The sequence below is a fragment of the Hemicordylus capensis genome, chromosome 3 (genome assembly GCF_027244095.1).
Source record: "Hemicordylus capensis ecotype Gifberg chromosome 3, rHemCap1.1.pri, whole genome shotgun sequence".
Taxonomy (NCBI): domain Eukaryota; kingdom Metazoa; phylum Chordata; class Lepidosauria; order Squamata; family Cordylidae; genus Hemicordylus; species Hemicordylus capensis.
In genome coordinates this window covers 247130945-247150569 of record NC_069659.1, presented here as the reverse complement: position 1 = coordinate 247150569, position 19625 = coordinate 247130945, and the positions used below count along the sequence as shown (strand labels likewise).

The 19625-nt window shown below is 49.7% G+C and overlaps 1 protein-coding gene across 1 annotated transcript; it reads left to right on the top strand.

Moving 5' to 3' along the window:
• The first annotated feature begins 420 nt into the window (after positions 1-420).
• LOC128349098 (cytochrome P450 26C1) lies at positions 421-19017 on the top strand. The gene is made up of 7 exons (XM_053305023.1): positions 421-486; positions 1126-1370; positions 2123-2347; positions 3451-3726; positions 6062-6217; positions 11220-11783; positions 15116-19017. The coding sequence occupies exons 2-7, from the start codon at positions 1161-1163 to the stop codon at positions 15512-15514; spliced, it is 1830 nt and encodes a 609-aa protein (XP_053160998.1). The 5' UTR covers positions 421-486; positions 1126-1160; the 3' UTR covers positions 15515-19017.
• The last annotated feature ends 608 nt before the right edge of the window (positions 19018-19625 follow it).

Here is a 19625-nt window from a genome sequence, read left to right as displayed (position 1 = left end):
TGCTCCCAGTCAGAGCATGGCCTGTGATTGGAATGCGGAGCCTCTCCACCCACCAGCAGGGACTTCAGAATCTCGCCCTGCAGGAGGGTCCCGGTGTGTATGTGTGTGTTGGGGGTGTGTGTGTGGGGGGGGGGAACAGGCTCGTCGCTTATTGGTTACCTGCATAGTGACACCCCCCCGCCCCCCAGACAGGGAAGATCTGTCCCGGCAGCAGCAGCAGCTCCCTCCTCCTCTGACGACTCCCCTACATTCTTTCATCCCAGACCCTCCCGGCACCAATCGCTGCACTTTCGTCCTCCCTTTAAATATGCAGCAAGGACGTCATCATCCCCGAAGGTGGATCTGGCAGGGAGTCACCAATATCTATATAAATCTGTCCGAGGCAGAGAATAGTTAAAGGGGGTGGTGGGGGTGGGGTGGGGGGAACAAGGCCAGTCGAGCCAGTCTGAGAACTTGCTTCCCTCGCCCCGAGGATCGCTCCAAGGGGTAAGAGACCGAGCCCTGGGCGGGTTGACTTCTTTTGACAGCTGGGAAAGGAGCCTGGGAAGGAGCCCGGAGGCAGCGGCGGAGACCTCCTCCGGCAACATCTGCAGGGTCCCCCGCGCGCTCACTTGGCGGCAACGTGCCGTTCGGTGCAAAAGCAGGGCGCCCGGGAGCCGGCGGGCAGCCGGGCGCTCGGGCGGGTGTGCCTAGAGTCCAGGCAAACCGAGGGCGGCAGCAGCAGCTCCAAGCCCAGGGGCAGGCATGCCATGCTCGCTCCCCAGTCAAGCCCACCGAGGTCAAGGGACTGCTGCAGCTCCAGGTCCGCCGCCCCAAACAGCCCGGACAAGGCGGGAACAGGCTGCGCGGGGCAGGCGCGCCAAGCGCCCGGGGACGCCCCCGAGCTGGCGGCAAGTCCTCTGGGCAGCAGTTAGGATGGCAGCGCGCTACCCTGCGCGCCAGGTGGCCAGCGGCGACCCGGGCCTCGGAGGAAGGAGTGCGCCGAGCAGAGCCCCTCCTTGGGCCGGGACGCGAGGCTGCCGCCGCCGCCGCCGGCTGCCCTCCTGGGCGCAGAGCGGGACACACCCTGGGGGCGGGCTTGCCCCGCGCCTCATCACTCCTTGCCCTCGCGTTTCCCCCGGACAGCCCGAGGCGGCCGCTGGGCCCGATCGCCAGGAAGGATGCTGCCGCCGGCGGACTCTGGGGATGCGCTCTCCTGGCTGGAAGCGGTGCTGGCCGCCGCCATCGCGCTGGGACTGCTGCTCGCCCTGGCCCGGCACCTGTGGGCGCTGCGCTGGAGCCTGAGTCGGGACCGCGCCAACGCCTTGCCCCTGCCCAAGGGCTCCATGGGCTGGCCCTTCTTCGGGGAGACGCTGCACTGGCTGGTCCAGGTGAGCACTGGAGACGCGCGGAGGGCGGGCAAGGTGACTAGAGGAGCCTGGCTGAGGGAAGGGCACTCTGCACATGCTTAGAGGACAGCATGCCTCGGATCAGTCCCGGCGCATCTTCCGGGACTGAAAAGAAGCCTTGGCTAAGGAAAAATCCCACTTCAGTGAAGCCCTTCCCGGAAGTGGCCAACTTCTTAAGGAAGGGGCGGGGTGGAGGTGGCTTGGACCAGTCTGCTTTGGAGCAGGAGCCTATGCGCATTTACTCGGAAGCAATTTCCGCTGAGTTCAGAGTGGGGAAGGTCAGAGCTGTGGTTCCTGGTGGGGAGGAAAAGTCACTTTTGTCAGGCTCAGAAACACTCTTCTTTACAATTCCTGCACGTGTTCCGGGGCTTAGCCTTGGCACTGACAATTAAGTCAGGGGCCGAACCCTGTCTTCATCTGGTGCCCAGTTGTTGAGGAAAAGGCACTCTGCACCTGCTCAGGGGCTATCCCCTTTGGACTGTGATCTAAGTTCTGGGACTGAGGTTTGAAAAGTAGGTACTGGCGTTAAGGTCAGGGGAATCATACTCAAGCGGTAGCGCTCTGCACTGGCCCAGAGGCATCCTGCCTTTGCTTGTCATTTATTTATTCTTTATCATGTATCAATTTAACGCATCCGGTGCGGCAGGCAAGTGGTGGAGGCAGGTGCTTGGACATTCCGGGTCTGAAGGCGTCTGTCTGCCTGTCTCTTTCTCGTCCCACCCGCCGCTTCGCAGGGATCGACCTTCCACAGCTCGCGGCGGCAGAAATACGGGGCGGTCTTCAAGACGCACCTGCTGGGCAAGCCGGTCATCCGAGTGAGCGGCGCCGAGAACGTGCGCAAGATCCTGCTGGGCGAGCACAGCCTGGTGAGCTCCCAGTGGCCGCTCAGCACCCAGATCCTGCTGGGCTCGCACACCCTTCTCAACGCCAGCGCCGAGGTGCACCGGCAGCGCAGGAAGGTAGGAGGAGGACTGACGGCTTGCCTGCCCTCTGCCCCGGTGATGGCGGGGAGAGGGAGGGGAGGGGAGGGAGGCCACCTTGGAAAGAGCGACTGCTCCTCTGCCAGGAGGACACCAAAAAGCCCGAAGCGGCACACCTGGTGTGTGCCAAGGCGCGAGGCTGCGCTGCCCAGAAGAGCGATCGTTGCTTTGTTTTGTTCTTTTGCATTTATATTCCCCTCTTCCTCCGAGGAGCCCAGAGAGGTGAACATAGTTAAGTTTCTCCTCACAACAACCACCCTGTGGGGTAGGCTAGGCCGAGAGATGTGTGACTGGCCCAGAGTCACCCAGCTGGTATTATGGCTGAATGGGGATTTGAACTCGGGTCTCCCGGTCCTAGTCCAAAACATGGCTCGTCGGCTTCTCCGAAGCATCGACTGGCCACTGTCAGAAACCGGATGCAGGAGGTGGTGAGCCTTTGAGCTGACCCCGCAGAGAGCGATAAGCTGGTAGCCTTCTCTTGAGCGGTGACTGTTCCGCTTCAGGCTGTAGGTGGCGGCGGAAGCAGAATTCGGCGATTGGGATGCTTTCGGGGGCTGGGGAGACTCCTGGAACAGCATGTCAGGAGCCGCTTCCTGATGTGCGGAGTGTTCATCAGGCCGCCCAATCAGTGGTCTTGCTTGAGGTCTCTCACCGTCACCCTAAGCTGGTACAGTCCAGCAAAAACGTTGCCACGATTTTGCTGATTCGTTAAACTGGCATTTGTGTGCTCAAAGACAAGAACGGAGAAAGAAGAGGGAAACTGAGGGAGGAAACAGCCATCCATCCATCCACTCGCTCGCTCACTCTCTTGCTGTTCCACCTTTCTACCTTCCTGGCACTCAAGGCGGCTTACGCAGGGATGGATCCCCGATGGCCACCCATCCAGGCAGTGACCAGATCTCGAATTGCTTCACAGACGTCCTCTGAGGGCTAATGGGCCGGGGGTGCGCCTAGCGAGCGTCTGCTCGGAGGCCAGCGGAGGCCAGCCTGCTGCGCCGGCCCCCTGCCCACCCCCACTTCCCACGTGTAGCTGCACTGACCCGGGGACTCTTTTCTTCCTCCTTCTCTTTTGGCTCCCGCAGATCCTGGCGCGAGTCTTCAGCCGCGCCGCCCTGGAGAGCTACCTGCCCCGCATCCAGAAAGCGGTGGCCTGCGAGTTGCGGAGCTGGTGCAAGGAGTCCGGCCCCATCGCCGTCTATTCTTCCGCCAAGACCTTGACCTTCCGCATTGCAGCTCGGATCCTGCTGGGGCTCCGCCTGGACGAGAAGCAGTTCAAGGAGCTGGCTCGGATCTTTGAGCAGCTGGTGGAGAACCTCTTCTCCTTGCCCCTCAACATCCCCTTCAGCGGGCTGCGGAAGGTACAGACGAGACGCCGGGGAGGGGCGTGGCGCAGTAGTGGGCGCGTGGGTGGCTTTGGGGGTCCTCCCGTCCCAGTCCGCCTCATTTGCTGCCAGCCAAGGGGATCCTCCGAATTCCTAAGCCATTCTGAGCAGCTCCCAAGGAGCAGGGCGGGCCCATCTCTCCCAGTTGGCGCGTCCGGTAAATGCCAGCCCCCCGCTATTGCAAACAGTGCACTAGGAACCTCGTCTAAACTGGTCTGCCGGACTGGGGTGGCGACTCTTGGGTCGGCTCCAGTTTCGGATCTCAGCGAATGATCGTGTTCTTCTGGGACACTGGAGACAAGTCTCAGGCGAGCCCTAGGCTGTTGCCCAAACCGAAGAGCTAGGACGTGAGTGCTGAGTGCTGAGAAGGCCCTCTGTGCCTGCTCAGACGCCTTGTCCCGCTCAGGGTTATCATTTAGGGCCGCCAACAAGCGGCGATGAGGCCTAGCCCCTTTGCCCGTCGGCATTCAAAGCCGCGTTCAATCCACGTGATCCTTTGCAGCAGTCGGGGCAGGGCAGGGCAGGGCCCGGCTCGGCTCTGCCAAATACCTCCACACAAGGGGTTTGTGACTGAGGTGTAGCTGAACGTTTTGGCTGGGGCGGAGATCACACTACCTGTTAAAAGAGGGGCGGATTTACAAGCTTGAGGAATCTACAAGCTTGAAGAATGAGCCTGAGACATGCGTGATATTCCTAAAACTCTGATCGCATAGAGAGCTGTAATCCAAATAATTGGATTATTCGGATTTATACGTCCTATTGAGCCCGGATGGCTTTACTTCGGAGTAAACAGGATCACGCTGGATGAAAAATCTCACCCTTACTGGAGCAAGCTGCGTTCTCCAAAGTAATGTAGTCTGAATGTGTTTATTCTATTTAAAAATTTCAGGCAGCGTATCTATCTATTAAGTAATAATAAAACGCCGCCTTGCAAATATATTCCCTCCTATATTTTGCCAAAGAGAACCACATGGCTCTGTGTTCGCCAGGCGTCGACATCGAGAGGAGAGCTAGTCTTGTGGTAGCAAGCATGACTTGTCCCCTTAGCTAAGCAGGGTCCACCCTGGTTGCATAAGAATGGGAGACTAGAAGTATGAGCACTGTAAGGTATTCCCCTCAGGGGTGATGGAGCCGCTCTGGGAAGAGAAGGTGGTTCCAAGTTCCTTCCCTGGCACCTCCAAGATAGGGCTGAGAGAGATTCCTGCCTACAACCTTGGAGAAGCAGCTGCCAGTCTGTGTAGACAATACTGAGCAAGATGGACCAATGGTCTGACTCAGTATATGGCAACTTCCTATGACTCCACGGCACAACTTTCCCTTTATCACTGTATTACTCCGGAATAACAAATCGTCCTGCACCTCAGTTCTACACATTTCACTGTGTTAAATGGACTTACTCCTTCGAACGTGAGTTTAGGATTGCAGCTTTAGGTGGGGTTTTCTCCATCATGCTTTTTTGCGGGGGGAAGAAGAAATCTCAGCAGGTCTTCCCACACCTCTGGGTTAAGAGGTGTTTTAAGAGGATACCTCTTCGTCTCCCCCACCCCAGAGTGCTTGGGGTGGGGAAGCCTAAGAGGTCTTTTTTAAGGGTATCTCTTAACGCAGAGGCGTTGAGACAGCTGAGATCCGGCATTCCTGATCTAGTGGGGTGGAGAATTCCCATCTCATGCATGCCCCCTTGCTACGGAAGGGGTCCCACACTCTTTCAGTGGCGCTCCTTAGGCCTCAGGGTAGCAGTTATTTTTCCCCTTGTGGAAAATGCAAGCTTGGGAAAGGCAACGTCTTTGGCCTTTTCTTTCGGTGCTGATGCGTCTTTGACCGCCCCCCCTTCCTGCCCAGCTGTGTCAGTTTGGCAGATCGACACCGAGACACTTTGTGGAGGTCTGCGAGGCTGTCCTCTGCCTCTTCCGAAGCCTGGAAGATGGGCTTCATGGGGAGGGAGAGGCGTTGGCGGAAAGATGCCTTTGCTCCTTGCAGCAAAAGAAAGAAAATCCACGGAAGTCGCTTCGAGTTGCCTTGAGCGCCTACAGGGAGAATTACGGTAACATACATCCCGGACATTCCAAGCGCCTGGCGGCGTTTTAAGGGCTAAAAGACAAACTTGGCAGGCACACCTCCTCTCCGGTGTCCTTTAAACAGTGCCTGCAATAAACGATTAGCTCAAGGCGATTGGGAAGTGGGAGAAAACCCCTTCCCAACTCCGAAGGCCATAGACCGACCTTTGTCTGCCTCTTGCCATCAAGCTCGATATGAGTTTAATCTTCTCCCACCCCTGCCCTAATCACCTCTCTCTAAACGACCACCCCCTCAGGGAATCAAGGCCAGGGATCTGTTACATGAATACATGGAGAAAGCGATTGTAGAGAAGCTGCAGCGGAAAGACCCTGAGGCACACAGTGACGCTCTGGATTTCATCATCAATAGCGCCAAGGAACATGGCAAAGAATTCACTGTGCAGGAGCTGAAGGTAATCATGATGCCCTCTTAGGCCCTGTGAGGGCAGAGGTAGGTGGTTTTGTTTGGGGCACTGGTCCCCAGCGTCTGCTTTCAGTGCCCTGGCACATGTGCCTCTGACCACATGCGAAGTGCATTCTCCTATGTCATCGCACCTCAACTCCTTCAGAACAGGGCAGGACTGTGAAAAATTGCCCATTGGTATTTGCACACAATCCTTCCTGTGGCTTTTACTTACTCCACCTTGATTTTGAGCAAGTTGTGTGTAATATATGACACTTATATTCTGCTTTTCCTCTGGAAGATTCAGAGGGTGCCCAGGCAAGCACTAGCCACTGCTTCTAACACTGGAGCAGCATCCTGTCACTTCAGACCAATTAATATTTATATTAATTATACACACACAGAAATTCATGTGAATTGGTTTTTCACAGCCATTGTACTTGAGTTTTCTAAGGCCTCTCTCCAACAATTAATCAGTGCTGTTTGTAATTATCATGCAGGGGGGAGGATCCAAACTAAGTTAGTCATGACTAAGCAGCATTGAAATCAAGGTCATGATTAACTTCAGTCCTATTAATTTCAATGGGGCTTAGTAATTATTAACTTAGTTTGGATCCTGCCCAGGAACACCCAAACCCTCTTATTTCAGAGTTAATTTCTTGAGATTAAAATTCCCATACAACATTAAGATCATAACAAGTGTAAGAGTGAGAGGTTTGTTTGGGCGTGGGGTGGGGGGGAACTGCATATAATGCGGTTGAATCATTTTTGGATTCCAATCTGACCAAGAGGACACGAGGGTCCCTAAGAATTACAATGAAAAGGTTCCAAAGGGATGCCTGTGTTAGTATGTCGAAGCAAACACAAGAGTCTTTACAAACTGCCCACTTTGAGGCTTTTCTATCATGCTCAGATTTGTCCCTTTCTCCTATCCCCACCATCTTTTCTATGCTTAACCTCCAACCTGATGAAGAGTTCTGGAGAACTCATCCTGTTCACAGCTTTGTGATATTTTAGTTGGTCCTAAAAATTACCCTCCTTTGGGTTTGTTTTTTTAAATAATGGATCAAAACAGCTCCCTATAATTTTGGGTGTTCTGGAGAACACCAAATTTAAGCAACCAGAAGAGGACTCTTAAAACTGAGGATCTTTTACCACTTTGCGGAGGGAAGGGTTTACATTACTCCCAACCAAGAGGTAATACTAACCAATTTGGCTTCTATTGACTCTTTATCCAGTACACCACCTAAAACTACTCTCCCCTTTGCTAATATAAAGGTGACCATGTTTCTCTTTATTTCTGCTTTCGGCCTTGCAAGGAACCAGTGTGTTCCGCTCAGAGCTAGCGACAGATTGAAGTAACTGCCAGGTTTTTAATATTTATAGAGAGATATTTTAAAATGGCAAAACATCTTTGTTTCTTTGTCCCAGTAGTTTCCCTCCACCTGCCAAATGTCTATTACCTAGAAGAAGTTAAGCAAATTCTTCTTCTTAAACCTCCTGCATGCCATTTTAAGACTGCTACCAAGTAGGGATGTGCACGAGTCGAGATTTGTACTCAGATTTGAAGCGGAATTGGTTCATGGGGCTGCCAGACTGGTTTGACTGGAGGAGGGCAGGGCAGGAGGAGGCGGGGAGTGGCACCTTTGAAAGTGAGGACAGCAGGCCCTTACCTGCTCCTCCACCACTCTGTGCAGCTTTCTGCTGAGGTGGCTTTTCCCTCAGCAGCCCTGGTGTGGCAGCAGCATAGCAGTGGCATGCACATGGCCTCTGTGCATGGCCAACAACCATGGTTGCTGACCATGCAAATGGCCATTGTGAATGTGTGGAGGCCATATTCATGCCACCATGATGCCTCCACAGCACAAGGGCTGCTGGGGGGAGCACCTCCAAGCAGGAAGCTGCATGGGGCAGCAGAGGAGCAGCTAAGGATTGCAATTTGTGCACATCCCTCCTACCAAGTGCAAACTTTGGGGCTCATTGATTTTCTCTATCTCACCCCTGACCCACCCACCCACTTTACTTGAAAATCAACCTACTGAAGAATCCTGGAGAACTTAAACATGCTGACTACTTTGTGGTATTTCAATTAGTGCTAAAGAATCAGTGCTCCTTGGGATTTTGAATGAGAAACATGCAGGAGGGAGTCTTGTTGGAGTCAGCTTTTGGTGACCAGAGCTGTGATCCAGGGTCAGGAGTGAAATGCCTTAGAGAGCCATTTCCCCTGACTGCCACAGTGATGAAGCTACTTTCAGGTACAATCTCATCAGTCACTTTTTTAATCACGGGGGTCCCCAATCCATAGCTACCAAGGATGAAAGTAATCATGCAGATTGTATGTTCTGAAGAGTATACAGATTCTTTCATGCAGCCCTCTTCTAAGTGTGGGGATTTTTGAGTTCAGGGTTCTTGTTCTGTGCAGAATCAGGATGGTGCAAGAGTATAAAAGAGTGGATTTCCTCCTAAACTTTCAACATAACTAGGAGTACAGTACTTATATCGGGCAGCAGTGATATAGGAAGATGCTGAAAGGCATCACTTCATACTGCATGGGAGATGGCACTTGTAAACCTCTCCCGTATTCTACCAAAGAAAACCACAGGGCTCTGTGGGCGCCAGGAGTCGAAATCAACTTGATGGCACACTTTACCTTTACAGACGCCTAGAATAGTACTTTCCCTCACTTAATCAATAACTTGTCTATATGGCAGCAGCATCAAGCCACCAGACAACAGACCTTGACATCTAAGTATGCTTAACAGTGTCCTGTATATGTCCTGAGTGGAATTCAGGGCTGAATGAGATATTTGTAGCCAGTGGTTCAAGGTAGGATTTATGTGATCACTCCATACTTGATCTTCACCTCCTTCTCCAAATCAGATGGAATTAAATGACTCTAATGCATAGCCTTGAGAAAAGTTTACTTTTCTATAAATATTGTGCAAAAATGATGGGCAGCCCAGTCCAATATAAGCAACAATCCTAAATAGTTCTTGAAGGAAGTTCTATTGAAATCAATAGTGCCCCTTTCTGCAGAAAAGTATTTGCAAATGGGATGCCACAATCACAAACCACATCAATGGGACTAATCTTTAAAGCAAAGAATGTTGTTGGATTGGGTTGCAAGGCAGCCTCTCATTTTGACATGCAGCCCAACTGAAATCCATTGAAATGGTCAGGAGTAAGTGTTTCCAGGATTCAGATGCAAAATAGAACCACATGAGCTGGCTGATAGGATTTCAAGAGTGTGTCACCAATAAAGAACGTAAGTGCATGACATAAGCAGCCGCCTAAACTAGTAAGGAAGAAATGGATGTTGGGAATGCAGCCTTTCAGATAGTCAAGTATGAGACCTCTCACTGTTGGATGGACTCACTGTAAGATGTGGTGAGCTCATCGAAGTTAAGGTCAGCTCTCACATTGACTTGAATGGCTACCAGATATGACATCTGCTGCTCTGGGTGTTTCCATTGACCAAAGAACAGCCATTTTATTGGGCCTGCTACAGCAAAAAATTTGGATTTTAGGTTTCTTCTTCAATGTGCATTGTATTGATGATTCCACATCTGTTCGGTTCAGCCATTAGGAGGTCCTCCCAACCCCCATTGCCTACCCTGACACTCCCGTTTAAGTGTTAATCATCTCCTGTTGTACTATTGACCTTCCTGTCTTATGGAGACTCCTTTCTTTGCCCTTTTGAAATGTAAACAAGTTGGAATTGATTCAAACAAGAGGGTCATGGCTAAAGGGGGGCTTTTCTTAGAGCAGAGGTGCCTGAACTTGGGCCCCCAGAAGTTGTTGCACTACAACTCCCATCATCCCTGACCCCATCACCCATCCATACCTAGGGAGCCTCGTTTGAAAACCCTTGTCTTAGAGAATCCACTTGCCTGATCTCCCTTGGATCAGGTGCTGAGACAGAATGACTTTGGTTCCCTTTTCTGGCTGCCGGTCAAAAAAGCCTGCCTGAAAATGAAGTGGTAACTTTTGAGGATTTCTAGTAACTACTTAAAACTATATGTGCAGTGCACTTAAAAACTATGTTAAGATAAACATACATGTTTATCTTCCTTGTTCTATTAGCAGTAGTAACATTGCTACCCAGCATGAAGAGCATGCAAGAGGCTCAGATATTTTTAACTGCCCTTCCTATGCATGTTTACTTAGAAGTAAGTCCCATTGGGTTCAATTGAGTTTATTCACACTTTAGTGCACACAGGCTTGAGTCAAGCTATGGCTCTAGAAGTAAGGCCTATAAAACTTAGTAGGACTTATTTTTGAGGAAGTATGCCCAGGATTAGGCTGGTAGTTTCACATGTGTCAGTCCTCTTAGCTGGCCCATTTGGTTATGCAGAAGTTCTAGCTCACTGGTGTAATTGCCACTTGGTACAGCTTAGAAATATTATTCTTGGCTGAATGATGGGTTTGGAGAGCTTGATTGAAATAAGTAAGGGTTGCACAGACTTCCTGGTACCTTTTAATGGCAGAACAGAGTACTTACATTTTGGACTTAACCAGAAAGAAAGTTGTGGGAGAGTGGTGGTAGCGATCCTGGAACCTAAAACTAAATTAAAAAATTATCCAGGGTAGGGTTTGAGTATGAAGAGGAGTCTTGGCTGAACTAAATTGGTTATTGCACCCATGAGAAGTGAGGACTGCACACACACTCTGGTACCCAAGAGCAGATTTATGATGATGAAAGAAATCTATATGCCATTTATCTCCTAATTGTGGGTCACAGTTCTGGTCACCAAAACGCTAATCCCCGAAATCTCCTCACACAAATTTCTCTCAGTAATTCATAGGTATCCTTGTGTCCCCCAGGTTGGGTTGCAATCCAAAAAAGATACAAGTTATACATCCCGCCCCCCACAACTCTCATAATGTTATATTGAACTGTAACCCCAGTGGTTGAGTATGAAATGTAACTATCAGTGAACTCTCTCTAAAAGGACTTGTGGATGTTGTGAAAAAGCATGTTCGTAACCCTCTCTCGATGGCTTCTTTTGCAGGAGTCTGCCATTGAACTGATCTTTGCTGCTTTCTTCACCACGGCCAGTGCTAGTACTTCCATGATCCTCCTCCTGTTGAAACACCCCTTGGTCATAAAAAAAATCCATCAGGAGCTGGCCTCGCATGACCTTACCAGGCAGTGTCATTGCTTTGCCACTGGGGGATCTCTGACCAACCAACAGCCCTGCAAAGAGACTCTGGTAGTCCATGGAAAAGAGAACCAAGCCAGGGACTCCCATCTGCCTCTTCCACCAAGACTGGAAGGGGAACTTGGCACAGGGACGAGAAGCCAAGAGAAAAGTTCTGTCTTGCCCTCTAATGCTGGGGCAGCTCAGGGAACTGTCAGTGGGACTACAAGCTGCCTGGGCGCCATCTCCAGGCAAGGAGAAGCAGGCCAGCTCCTGAGCAGGCCAGAAGGACCCGAGTGCTGTTGCCGTTCCGATCTGACCCTGGAGAAGTTGAGCCGCCTGCGCTATCTGGATTGTGTCATCAAGGAAGTGCTTCGTCTGCTGCCGCCGGTGTCTGGAGGCTATCGGACGGCCTTGCAGACCTTTGAGCTAGACGTGAGTTGTGTGGCTGGCCACGTGGGTCTCTCTCATGGACCTTCCAGGACACACCACAGCTGCTGATTGGTGTTCTAGGCCAGCAGTGAGGCAGTATATATATCCAGCATCCTGCTGGATACAAGCTTTGTCTGGAGCTTTTATCCAGCAGTAACTCTCCTTGTGGCCACTGCTTCACTATCACCAATAGTGTGTGCATTCTCTCTCTCTCTCCCTCCACCCCACTCCTGCAGGAGCAACCTTGTCTGCTTTGTCTGCTCCATTTGCAAACAAGAGCCCTGTTCAGACATTAAATTGTGTGAGTGTGCAGATGTCTGCACGCTCAAACTTTTGTGTGTGCGAATAACTGTCCCTCCATTCATAAAGGCCCCTCAAATGCCGGGTAAAGATAGGCACAGCAGGGCTGTACCTGCGTTCAACATAACGTGAATGGCTGGACTTGTGCACACTTTAAACCCCGTTGTGTGAGTCTTGAATAGAACCTGTGAATAGGGCTTATGTGGACAAATTTGTTGCTGGAGGAGGGGAGGGGGAGAGAGACCGGTTGTGCCAGCAGTGAGGAGAGGCTGCTGTCTTGCCACTGGCTTCTACCAAGCAGTGACTGAGGCACACCCCTGAAGGGGAGGCCGACCCAGTCCAGGGGAAGAAGGGTGGCACTGGGCGGGTGAGGGGGCAGAGCTGCCAAGGGGCAAAAAAGCAAAGGGATGGGGATGTGGCAGCAGGCAAGTGGGGGTGATGCCTGTGGTGAGAAGTGGGGTGCCTGCCCTCACTGCACGGTGGAACATTCGCCATCTGAGGTTGTCGTCTCACCTCACCTCGTGGAAGAGCTGCTCCTGAGTCCAACAACAGGAAAGCCTCCGCTGGGCCACTCCTGCCATACCCTCTATACGTGGCGTTGTTAGGGAGGACCAGGGGTCATGGGCTCCCAGTGTTTTGAGGGGGTTGTCTTGGATCTCCTCCACCTCACCTCGCCATTGCTGCCACAAGGACGGTGTTTAAAGGTGCTATGGTTGCTGTTTATTATTTATTCGATTTCTATACCACCCTTCCCAAAATGGCTCCGGGCAGTTTACACAGAGAAATAATAAATAAATAAGATGTATCTCTGTCCCCAAAGGGCTCACAATATAAACATAAGATAGACACCAGCAACAGTGACTGGAGGGTACTGTGCTGGGGGTGGAGAGGGCCAGTTACTCTCCCCCTGCTCAATAAAGAGAATAACCATGTTAAAAGGTGCCTCTTTGCCCAGTTAGCAGGGCTTAAACAAAGTGAAAAGCGAGCAAGGAAGTGGTGATAGGGGCACACATGCCATTTCCAGCTGGCTTTTCACATACTGGGCAGCAGTGCACTGTTTAATTCCACTGCCACCATCAAGGTGGGGCAGCGGTGGCGAAGGCCAACCCCCCAACCCCCAATGATGGCATAGGAGCCTGGGCCCTGGAGGAACTCCAAAAATCAGGTTTGAAAAGATACAGGACCTATGGAGCCAGGGCCCAGGGCCCGGATCCTTTGGGGGTGTAGCAACACCCCTGCCCTCTACAAAAAGCAGGTTCTTGGCCATATTAGGGACTGGGAGAAATGCTCTCCTTAGTGGAAAAATGAGAAAAGCCCCCCCCTTGAAGGGTCTCTATGGATCTGTTTGCTAGATAGTTGCATGTTCCTGTGTGAGATTAACAGGGCTGGGGAAAGGGATGCCTCTCCAGGGTTACAGTTCAGCCACATCATCCTGTTTTCATAGCTCCAGCAAATGGCTCTTTTAAGCCCTTCGGTTAAAGATGGGGAAGGGTTGGAGTGGAGTCATTTGCCATGAGGGGGTAGTTTCAGAATTTTTGGCAGCTAGAGTCTGAGAAGGAAACTGGGTATTATACCCTGCAAAATGAGGGTGCTTCTGCATGCCTCTCTAGATCACATTTGTGTTTGTTTGTTCATTTGCTTGTTTGTTTGTTCGAATTCTAGACCGCCCTTACAGAATAGCTCAGGGTGGTTCACAAATACCACAAAACAGTTAACATAAATAAATGACTGAAAACAAAGATTTTAGAATACAATAAAGCAGCTAAAAAAATAAAACAATTTGAAACCTTATAAAAACTTGATACATTAAGAACGCTTTAAAACAGTTTAAAAACTGTTGCTTTGATGTCATTGCTTTGATGCTTTGATGTCATTGCACAAGTGCGGGTAGAAAAGAGATCATGACATACCAAGTAACTACCCTGAAGAGAGCTGGTCTTGTGGTAGCAAGCATGACTTGTCCCCTTAAGCTAAGCAGGATCCACCCTGGTTGCTTATGAAAGGGAGACTAGAAGTGTGAGCACTGTAAGATATTCCCCTTAGGGGATGGAGCCACTCTGGGAAGAGCATCTAGGCTTCAAGTTCCCTCCCTGGCATCTCCATGATAAGGCTGAGAGAGATTCCTGCCTGCAACCTTGGAGAAGCCGCTGCCAGTCTGTGTAGACAATACTGAGTGAGATGGACCTATGGTCTGATTCAGTATATGGCAGCTTCCTATGTTCCTACCCCCAGCATATGACCACAAGAAGCTACCTTATACTGTTAGTTAATTTAGTCCACTCTGATGGGAAGCAGCTTTCCAAAGGTCTTTTTGAGCCCTCCTGTCTCTAATCCCATGAGAGCCCTCAAGACGCACATGAGTGGATGTGCCAAATATCATGAATGTAGCTTCAGATCCTGGAATATGCTGTGTATCCATCAAGACACAAACTGCTCCACCGTTTCCTGACTCCATTGTGTTCTGAATGCTCCACTTCAGTACAGGCTCTAACAAACAAGGACAACCACACTCTTGTTGAAGGCAGAGCAATGTATTTATTTACCACATCTATAAGGAGCCTAAAGCAGGTTATGTGGTTATGTTTATCCTCACATCAACCCTGTGAGGTAGGTTAGGCTGAGAGATAAGTGACTCCCTCAGAGTCGCCTAGTGAGCTTCATGACTGAGCGGGGATTTAAGCTTGGGTCTTCTCGGTCCTAGTCCAACACTCTAACCATTATGCCATGCTGGCTCTCAGAGCAATGGCATGTGTATCCCATTGAAATATGAAAATATGAAAGGTATCTTGCAAAATGTTCTGGATTTCCACTTGTCACATAGGGGTTTCTGTTGTACTACTAAGATAGTAGTTTCAATATTTTGGTGCAAATGCCCTGAAGCCATGGTATTTTTACACCAGCTGGGATAGGCCTTCAAAGAAGACGGGCTCTTTTGTCCTTGTTGCCTGAGCTGCTTCCCCTCCCTATCCCTTTGCAGACTGACCTCTTCAGGCTGCTGTCTTTGGTGCTGATTTTGTTTCCTCTCTTCCCTGTAGGGCTACCAGATTCCCAAGGGCTGGAGTGTAATGTACAGTATTCGGGACACGCACGAGACTGCCAGCATCTACCAGAGCCCCCCAGACACCTTTGATCCTCAGCGGTTTTGGGTTTCGCCAGAAGAGAGGGAAGAACAGAAAGCAGCTGGCTCTTTCCGCTTTCACTACATCCCCTTTGGTGGGGGAGTCCGAAACTGCATTGGCAAAGAGCTGGCCCAGGCTATCCTCAAGCTGCTTGCCATCGAACTGGTCAGCACAGCCCACTGGGAGCTAGCCACAGCCCACTTCCCCACCATGCAGACTGTCCCAATTGTGCATCCCGTGGATGGCCTGCAGCTCTATTTTCATTTCCTGAAGCCTGGAAAAGAAAGCAGTGGGACAAGCAAGGCACACACTTGAGAGGCACTATGCTCTCCACGGCGCCACTAGCTTAGGACTCTGATAGATCAGGCCTCTAGGACAAAATAGCAGATCTCTTCCAGCAGTAGGATTTCAATCTGCACCAATTCCTCTCATCCAGCTGATGCTTGTGGGAGGGTGAAGGATTTAGCCCCTGTCCTTGGTCCTTAATGGCCCGCAGGCCTATTAGCACCCAAGCTTGTTCAGAGATCTGAGTTCATAGCAAGAACCCTCTCTGAAATTCTGCACTTTTTGTTAATATTTGTGTGCATTGTACAACCTTGTAACCTGGTTAAGAGAAATCATGGTCTAAAGCTAGATGCCTCAGAAGGGATCTTAGAAACAATGGTGTTAGCTTCCATCCAGGAGAGACTAGATATGCAGAGGTCAAGTATCCATAGAGTAGGAACCGTGTTGTGTCCACTTAGAGTGCTCTGTGTTGATCCTGTCTCTGTGAAGCTTCCCCAAAACTCCTTACAACTCAGAATAAGGCTGCTGCTCCATGTTTACATGAGAAGGTAGAAGCGACATGTTTTCCTACATGGGAACAGCCAGATAGGGGCATGGACTTATACCTCTGTGTAAGTACAGATGAAGAAGAGCATAGCACATAGAGCTGAGATTTAAACATTTCGTAATGTTTTTTTAGGATGAGGATATCCAGAGACTTAAACCAGGGCTGCCCGTAAGCTTCAAAGAGATGGCAGACATAAGAAGACATAGATTCCTAGTTTCCAATTACTAATACCACTCGATTCCTGTGTGCCTGTAAAAAGTAAATAGTGTTACAGGATATCTATATTATGAAGGGAGAAAGTGAGACTCTGTCAATAAGTTGCACTTCTGTTAGCTGGTCTTCATTTCAAATTTCACACAATTTGGTAAGGCAGAGCTCTGTGCTTTATAGCTGCTTCCCTCATAAACACAAAGTAATCTTATATAGAGTTAACTCAATGCTTAGGCAGCAACAACTGCTCTATTTTTCTCCTCCTTTCCCTCCCTTTCCCTTTTGGACTCCACCCCCCCCCTACAGGATCCCCACTGGGACAAATTTCTAAACAAAACATAAAAGATAGACTACACTGCACTCTGGATTTGGAAAGCTGGGCTATGGGAGAAGGACAGACATGGAGGCTGTTCTTATGCACAGCCTGACCCGGGCTAGGGGTCCCAGTGGGGCAGCACTGCCTAGCCCCTCTATCTACCCTGGTGTAGCCAAGGTTAAGGGAGTGAGCCCTCCCTTACCCACCCACCCCAGCTACTTGCTCGTGTGCGAGCATGGGCTGCTTCCAGCCTGGCCGGACACAGAGATGGGCATCTAGAGCGTCTGTCTCCTGGGAGAATCCCCCAGTGCATCTCACGTGTCACATGGCGTGTTGTGGGATTCATGGAGGCTGGGACAATGAGTCCTGGCCTCAGATCTATCTGCCCTGCTCCATACTGCACTGAGCAGGACTGACTGTGTGGGAGCATGTAGCATGCTCCCACCAACAAAACGGCGATAATCTGGGAGGGAAGGCAATGGTTTGGGAATCCTTCCCCCCACCCGCCTGGTGAGCCATATGAATGGCCCCATGATGTCTTAAACATGGCTCCCACATGCAAAGACATTATTTGATTGATTATCATTCCATGATGCAGCTAAAGAAACAGGCCAGCACCACTGGAAAGCATGGCATGACATGTAAGATCCATCTATAGTGCTGGATCTGTGATGGCTCATTCACAAAGGCAAGCCGCTGGTCAAGTGATGAACTTCCATGCATGAACCAACCCTTAGACTGCATTCAGTCAGTCTGTCATTCAAGCTGTTCACTACTAGCCCACACCAGGCAGCCAGCAACAACAAAAGGCGAAGATGTTGAATGATCTGGTGGTTCTGTCCATATAACAATTGAACAACAGTGCTTGGTTTTAAATCAGTTCCAAATAATTAGGGTTAACTGGTTCATGGATCATAGCTTTAGTTTGTGAGCACATCCCATTGAACCTGAAAAGAACAGTTCACAATGAGCCAGTGCTGTTTTATTCAAGGGTAGAGGTTGTCTCTGAAGTCCTTATGGAATCCATTGGACTAAGATTGCCTTTTTAGCTGCTTAAGAAATAGCTTTGTACGAACTGCAGGGTTGTGGCTTGAGCCAGGAGTGTGTGCTGAGAACTGGGTTATAAATGGGAACAAATTGTGGTGTAGAAGTGGAAACGTGAATGTGGATTGTGGCTGACATGCTGCACAGCTTCGTGCAGGCTGTTAAGAACTGCCCGCACCACTGTGGGCATCTAAAAACCATGCCCATAGTGCTGTGCCACAGAACCCTTCACTAGTACTGACCCTTTTGCAATTGCATGTCACAATGCTACTTGCACTGGGAATAATGCAAGTTGCATCATGATGTGCTATTGTGCAAAAGTAAGTGGCAGCGAAAGAGCCCTGTTGCGTAGCACCATGGGCATGTTTTTTAGACCCCTGCAGTGGCACAACTGGTTCAGTACCACCTGCATCAAGCTGCTCAGCACATCCACCAGTGTCTTTATAATCTGGATTATATATACTATTTGATTAGGAATGCTTGTGCAAGGAGGATCTTGCTTTAGTGCCAACTGCCAAGAGGGAAGAGATGTCTTTCCTGACATACATTTCAGCAATGTTAACACATTTCCCTGGCATATACCTGGTTAAAGCTGCTATGGTGTGTCTTCTCTAGATGCAGAAGGATTATGGCATGGAGGATTGTTTGAGGGTAGGAAAGCCAGGCTGCAGGTTAGGGTTTAGAAACACATGAACATCTTTCTTAAAAGGAAACAAATAGGAAATATGATACTGCAGTCTGTACAGCTATGGTAGATATTCCAATATCTCTGAGATAGCGAAAATAAAATAAAAAAGAAAAGAAAAGAAAAAAGCAATGTTTCTCCAGATTGAACTGAGGGGGTGGGGTTAAGCCTTTCTCTGGACCAGGCCTGCTCAACTTTGGCCCTGCAGCTGTTTTTGGACTACAACACCCATAATCTCCAGCCTCAGTGCCCAATGGCCAGGGATTATACGAGTTGTAGACCAACATCTGCAGGAGGGCCGAAGTTGAGCAGGCCTGCTCTGAACTATACCATTTCACCTGTGTCTGAGCTTTCCCATTTCATGTGCATATGATTGAATGCCCTTCCATGGAAAAAGCATATACACAGATCAGTATCTAATCCCCCTCTGCATAGGCCAGTTTTTTGTGTCTAATCCTGTGAACATCCACCTGCAATTCAAAGTAGTATAGCTCAAATACAGGTCTACCCCCTCCGTGAGTAGTAAGCTTCAGATACAGCACTTCAAAGATGTGCTCCAGCTGCAGTATATGCAGTTCAGTTTCCCCCGGAAGATACTGCAGCAAGATGTAGTGCAGATCCAGCAAACTGAACTGGGGTGACCACCAAGTTGCTGCTGTCAGAAAGAACTAGCAACCACATTTAAGGCAACTTCACTGTATAGGATTTAGCTCCAAGTGAGGCCCTGGATCAACAAGATATGATGGAAATAAAAAAATGTCCTATGACAATTGTGATTGGTCTTTAAAAGTAAAAATCCCATGATGTATTAAGTTGGGAGATGGACTTGGGGTGGAACATTCAGACAACCATGTTGTATCTTTGCGTATCTCAGGTTTCTGCCTATTAGGGCATGAAAATAAGGTGGCATATGACTCCCACTCCATCCAATTTTCAAACCAGAATTAGAGGAGGGTCTGTGCTGAAGAGAGTGCTTGCAGAAGGGCTCTCTCACATGTGGTGGAATAGTGACATTGGAAGAAATGTTTGGCTTCTTTACACAGTGCTTAAGCTGAATGTTTGCTTCATGGGTAACACCCTGCCAAGATCTAGTAGTGCATTATGAAACCAACACACTAACCATAGATGTTACAGAAAGGAGCAACTCCTCAGTTACTCCTGGAAGAACGGTAGACATTCACAAGCAATTCACAATATCAGTTATTGCTAAAGCTGAAAAGGTGTTTATTTAAGACACAAGTACTATGAGAAGCAAAATAAGGCCATCACCTTCTAGTTTGGTAACTAAGTTCTGAACAAAGAATATTCAGCGTTATGGCTATAAAATTATCTATCTGCA